Here is a 6,240-nt window from a genome sequence, read left to right as displayed (position 1 = left end):
ACAGAAGACAGCTCAAATTGGATGCAGGAACGCAGAAGCTTCTCATCCCACTTTGGTGTTCTGCCAGCGTCTGTTTTGTCTGGCACATGTAATAGAGCATGCACTGAATACTCATTTCCTTCTGCATGCCAGCACTAGCATAGCTTTCTTTTCCCTCCGTTCCTTGAGATTAGGTCCATCTGAGTGGAAATGGAAAGGGTACCCAGCTCTCCCCTGGTAGTGCTGATTCCCCTGAGCACTCAGAGATCTGCAGAGAATCCTCTTACAGAAGGGGCTGAACTCAGTGGCTTCAGAGGAAAGACAAGGTGATAAGAGAGATCAAACCCTGGAACTCTCCTCCTTGGAGACAAGACCATTTTTACCATGGGCTGTGAAGAGGGCATGTGGTCCATTCTGAGTTGTATGCTATTCTGCACAGCAGGGGCTGGAAGAAATCAGTCAGAGACTTGCTTCAGCCTGGCAGAACCATGCAAAATTCATCCTTGTCCTCTAACTTTTTCCCAACTCCCAGCAGGCTGGACCTTGCCTGAGAGGGCAGTTCTAGAGAACATAATGGTGCTGGTACATGACTTCAGCAAGAATTCAATTCCCCAGGCTCCACCTGGGGAAATCTCCAAGTAAAGAGGAGATGGTGCAGGTTTTCTTGTGCATTTGACAAACCCATGTGGAAATGTCCCCCCGCTTTGCTCCATTCAGGTTGGCCTCATGTCATGGTTTTGTGGTTTGTTATCGGCAATCCGCATCACAGCACCATGTAGCATGCTGGGAGTTTTAAGATTTAATGCTGCAGTTCTGTTCTCAGAACAGAAGAGCAAACTGCAGCTCCCAGAAGACTTCATTATACTTTTTCCATTTTCCATTCAGAGGGAAAAATAAAACTGATTGGGAGTCACGAGATTTTTCTGCTTTTGCCCACCTTGGCTCTGTGTGCTCCCTGGCTGTCTCGCCTACAACATTAGAGTAAGGCCCTTACTTTTGGACATCCTCTTTCATTTATTTGATTAATTATCTTCAATTCCAATTACACTGTATTATATTGTATTATCTCACAATTCACTATCATTTTTAGTAAGTTAGTTCTTTCCTTAAGTTGTGACCACTGCTTTTTCTTATCTGGGCCCATTTCCCTACCGCCCCCCTACCCCCCTTCTCCTTTTCCCAGGGAATGGGACCGTGGCTCATTTTGTCCCCCCTGTCACTGGACTAGGCCAGACCAGGCCAAACCATGACATTTTTTGAGTGCATTGGCCGGGAAATCAAACCAAACTTTTTAACCAGCCACAAACAAGAGATTTATTAGAGTGCCATATGGAGAACCATAGCTCTTCATTAGAGAGCTCTGATGCTCTGACCTTCACAGAAAGACTAAATTGTAGGCAGATGGTCTGCCAAGTCTGGGCACTGCCCCAAATTTTATTATTATTATCATTATTATCATTATTATTGGCACCATGCCAATTATGAAACTATTCTTTATTTTAGAAGGGTTATATGAGGGATTAAATGCCATTATGGTCAGAATTATAATTCTTAGAATGTACTGGTTTCTTATTAAGTCTGCCATTCTCTGTTTTGCAGTTATATACATACATAAAACAAATGAGAAACACTGGTGGATACACCTATCTGGTACCCGTATGCAATGTGGTATGGTTTGATTACTGAAAGTTACATCCCGAAAGCTAATTTTATAGACCACACGGTGTTTAAACAGGCTTCTAGATTCTCCTCTTGGTTTCCCATATGTTTTTGAAATGCTCCATCTATAACATTCATGTTGATCCAGTTATCAATCTCCCTGAATGTATTCCTCCTGATTTACATTATCTGGAGGAAGCTTTCCCCAAACCCAGAGAATACTGAGTGGCAGGGAGTGTGGAGGGGTTTAGGAAAAATCTGACAGAGATGGGGACTCGCAGTGTCATTAAATTTCACTCTTGAACACCTGCAGAACCCCAAGAACCTAAGAAAATATTTAAGTCATAAGCGATGTTATGGCTTAGTAGATCTGAGGAGGCACAAATTATTTGGGACATGGTTTGTGTTTACCAAGTCCTATACAATACTATTTTGGAGAGAGAGAGTTTCCAAGCTGAGATCCAAGCCGAAAGGGGAAGTCTCTGAGTTGAATGAGAAATAAAGAGCATTAAAACTACACAGCCTAATCAATTACAGAAGGCACCAGCATCAATGTCAGTATCGATTGCCCCTATGGAAGGACAGAAATGGAAACAGGTGTGATTGCATCAAAAATGGAAAGAAGACGCAGAGGAAGCAGAAGAAGATCCAGACGAGGGGTCTTCTACAAAACCACAGTCACCGAGAAAGGCAACAGCTAAAAATGACAAGAAGAGGAGGGCAAGGAGGAGGAGGTCATCATTACTACTGCTCATCAAAGTCTGAAAATGATTGAAATCCAAGGTTCAAGAAAAGAGTTTGCACAGCATCCACATGGGCTTATTGTCACCTGGTAGCATCAGTGTTGGGACACTGAGGCCAATTGCATGTTGCATTGTGGTAACAAAGCTCACCAACTGGGAAGCATTGTTAAAGACTCAGCTATTGACAGAGGAATTAGTAGACAGCTGGATGGAGCCGTCACTCTCTGGGAACAAGTGTTATTAGCCATAAAGGAAAAACATCCCCTCAAAGACAACCTGAAGCCTGAGATGAAGAAATGGACCACTATAGGAAAAGGTATCCAGTATTAGGGGGAAATAACCATGGTGGAAATGTTGTATGGCCCCATGTTTGCTCCTAATGATCTTCATGAAGAGCATGATCCAGAGAGAGTTAGGAGTACGTCGAGTATATGGTGGAAACTCACAAGAACAGCGCCAGAAAAGTATACTGGCACATGAGAAGCAATGTTCAAAAGATATGAGGAATAACAGAGAAGACCCCCAGTATTTGAGCTGATTATCACACTTCAAAATTTTGAACAGTTACTTCCACCACACACTTATATTTCAGCCTCCTCAGAAGTAACAGAAAGACCAAATAAAATGGAGAAGAAGCAGGATGATATACTGGAGGAACTGTCTCTATAGATTAATTTTGATGAGCTCATGGTGGTATCAGAAACACCTGATGAAGATCAGGATGGTCAAAACAGTCTACTGAAGAAACTGATCAAACTGATTAAAAGTGATAAACCCTGCTCCCCAACTGAATCATCAAAAATCTTAGCTATTAAAGGCAGATGTCTTCCAGCTTAAGCAAGTGACAGTAGTAAGTCTATATTGCATGGAGACCTGTGGAGTTACCTATGTGAGCAGGGAGAAGATATGAAGAAGTGGCATACAAAACCCACTCCTGCACTAAGAACACAGGTGAGAGAATTACAAACAGATTAACCACCAAGGTGATTGCTCAAGTTATTGCAGGTACTGACCGTGACTCACAAGAGAAGAACAGTGCAGGTAACAAATAGTGGGGCTCTGCCCTCAGCCAGGAGTTGGGGGGAAGGGATAATAGAGTATATTGGACTGTGTGGATTTGATGGCCTGGCACATCAGACCCACAGGAATGAGGAGCACTGGTAGACACCAGTTCACAGTGCACTTTAATGCCCTCGAGTCATGAAGGGACAGAAACAATTTATATTTCTGAAGTGATTGGGGCTTCTCAAGAATTGACTGTGTTGGAGGCCAAAATAAGCCTCACTGATAAAGACTGGCAAAAGCATTCTATTGTGACTGGCTCAGGGGCTCCATCTGTACTTCGTATTGATAACCTAAGATAAGGGAATTTTTAGGATCCAAAGGGGTATCAATGGGCCTTTGTAATAACTGCTGTAGACAGAGAAGGTGTTAAGCAGTTGTTTGTTTTGCCTGGCCTATCAGAAGATTTGTCTGTTGTAGGGTTGCTACAAATGGAAGAGCAACAGGTACTGACTGCACAGGCGGCAGTACTGCACCAACAGCGATTCCTTGCTCCTCATTCAAAAGCTGATTCGCCAACTAGAAAGTCAGGAAGTGATCAGCAAAACTCACCTTTTAGTAGTCCCATACAGCCGGTGTGTAAAGCCAATGGAGAACAGAGGCTGACAGTACATTATTGTGATCTGAATGAATTCACACCCTCACTGAGTGCTGCTGTACCACATACCACACACGCTAGAATTCCAGTACGAATTGGACTAAAAAGCACCCAAGTGGTATGCCACACTGACAATGCCAGTGCATTCTTCTCCATTCCCCTGGCCACAGAATGTATGCATTCATTTGGAGGGGGGTTCATTGTACCTGGAATTGTTTGCCCCAATACTGGGAGCACAGCCCAACCATTTGCCACGCATTGATATGGACTGCACTGGACCAGGGTGCAGTCTCCTGACACGGGTCTAGGCTCGATCAGGCCAAACTGTGACACTTCAGGAGGGCATTCACATGAAAATGCAGCAGGTGGCATAGGTTTTTTCCTGAGTGGACACTAGAGTACAAATCTGGCAGTGCTGAATGATGTGGGCTTCAGCTGGACAATAGTGCTTGCAGTTTCTGTCATCCTTCTTAATTATCTTCACAAAACTGAAAAAGGAAAAAGCTTGTCAGACACTGGAGTTCTTAGCCTAGCAGTATCAGGACCACCTATGTGAGACCGGGCACCAAATTACATCTGTGGGTGGATTGGACATTTTCCATGGGTGATATAAAGGAAGCAGGTAATTTGAAAGGGTCCTCAGCAAGTTTGACACACCAAACTTTCAGGATGCCATTCAGAGGGAGCTAGACAGGTTTAAGCAGTGGGCCCAGATGAACATCATGAGGTTCAATAAATCCAAGTGCAAGGTCTTCCACCTGGGTTAATGGGAACCCCATTGCCAATACAAACTGGGGGACAAAAGGATTGAGCACAGCCCTGCCAAAAAAGACCCAAGGGTACTGGTGGATGGCAAGCTGGACATGAGCCAACAATGTGCCCCTGCAGCCCAGAAGGACAGCCGTATCCTGGTCTGCATCAGCAGATGCATGGCCAGCAGGTTGAGGGAGGTGATCCTTACCCTTTGTTCTGCACTGGTGAGACCTCATCTGGAATACTGTATCCAGATGTGGAGTTCTCAGTACAGGAGTGACATGGACCTGTTGGAGAGTGTCCAGGGAAGAGACACAAAAATGAATGGAACACCCCTCATATGAGGACAGGCTGAGAGAGCTAGGGCTGTGCAGCCTGGAGAAGAGAAGGCTGCAAGGTGACCTGAAAGCAGTATCTGAAGGGGAGCTACGGGAAAGAAGGGAACAGACTCTAGCAGAGTTTGTGGTGGTAGAACAAGAGGAAATGGCTTACAAGATCAGGGAGGGTAGATTTAGGTTAGATATAAGGAAAAAATATTTTACAGTGAGGATGGTGAGGCACTAGTGATGTGGTTGATGCCCCATCCCTGGAGATTTTCAAAGCGAGACTGGATAAGGCCCTGGGTAACCTGATCTAACTGTGTTGTCTCTGTTCATTTCAGGGGAGTTGGCCCTCAGAGGTCCCTTTGAACTCTAAGGATTCTGTGATTCTATCATCCCAGGTGTCACATGGCTCTATTTGTCACTATCTGCTCCGTGTCTCTCCTAATCTTGGAAGGAATATCCTCACCTTTAACACAGTGGGGAGTGATCAGCACCTGTAGATCTCAACATTTTCCTTGTTGTCTTGCTATGGAGTGGGTACCATTAATATCATTGTCCATTTCTACTGTGATAATGGGCCTCTTCTGAGGTTGCCCTGTAGGAGTACAACGTTGACTTACACTCTTGGCTTTATGGTTCCTATCCTCATCATGCAATATGATGTTTTCCATGGCTGTTTCCAAACATCTGCAATATCTTTATAGTTCTTCCTGTGCCCTTTCTCACTCACCTGAACCCGTTCTCCACTTGTGCTTCATGTGTCACCATCATTCCCTCATCCTGAGGAGCTTTCTTGCAGTGTTTACTAAAAAGTATTTTGCAGTTGAGACTAGCATTGTTTAGGCACTGGATGAGGATTCCCTGTGAAGTAGTCATGGCACCAAGCCTGCTGGAGTTTAAGAAGTGTTTGGACAATTCTCTCAGACATAAGGTTTAATTTTTTGTAAATACTGTGCAGAGAAGGGACAAGGACTCATTGACAACTGATGTCAGCCTGGGTCACTACTTTGGGATTCTTAAGGGCCCTTCTCGCAAGAGGTGTACCTGCTCCTGGATGTCTCGGGATGACACTGCTCTCTGAAAAATTCACACGACCGTTCCCGCTGCCGAGTTTCCAGAGCTG

The 6,240-nt window shown here is 44.5% G+C and overlaps 1 gene segment (V, D, J or C); it reads left to right on the top strand.

The window, feature by feature from the left end:
• Nucleotides 1–6,181: 6,181 nt before the first annotated feature.
• The window catches only part of LOC116217820, a 1,640-nt gene continuing 1,581 nt past the window's right edge, over nt 6,182–6,240 (top strand). The window contains 1 exon segment of the V gene segment in view: nt 6,182–6,227. Coding sequence covers nt 6,182–6,227 — 46 coding nt within the window.

Source organism: Meleagris gallopavo, unplaced genomic scaffold (genome assembly GCF_000146605.3).
Source record: "Meleagris gallopavo isolate NT-WF06-2002-E0010 breed Aviagen turkey brand Nicholas breeding stock unplaced genomic scaffold, Turkey_5.1 ChrUn_random_7180001957810, whole genome shotgun sequence".
Taxonomy (NCBI): domain Eukaryota; kingdom Metazoa; phylum Chordata; class Aves; order Galliformes; family Phasianidae; genus Meleagris; species Meleagris gallopavo.
Note: the sequence above shows the minus strand (reverse complement) of the source record. Positions and strands in the feature narration are given on the sequence as shown.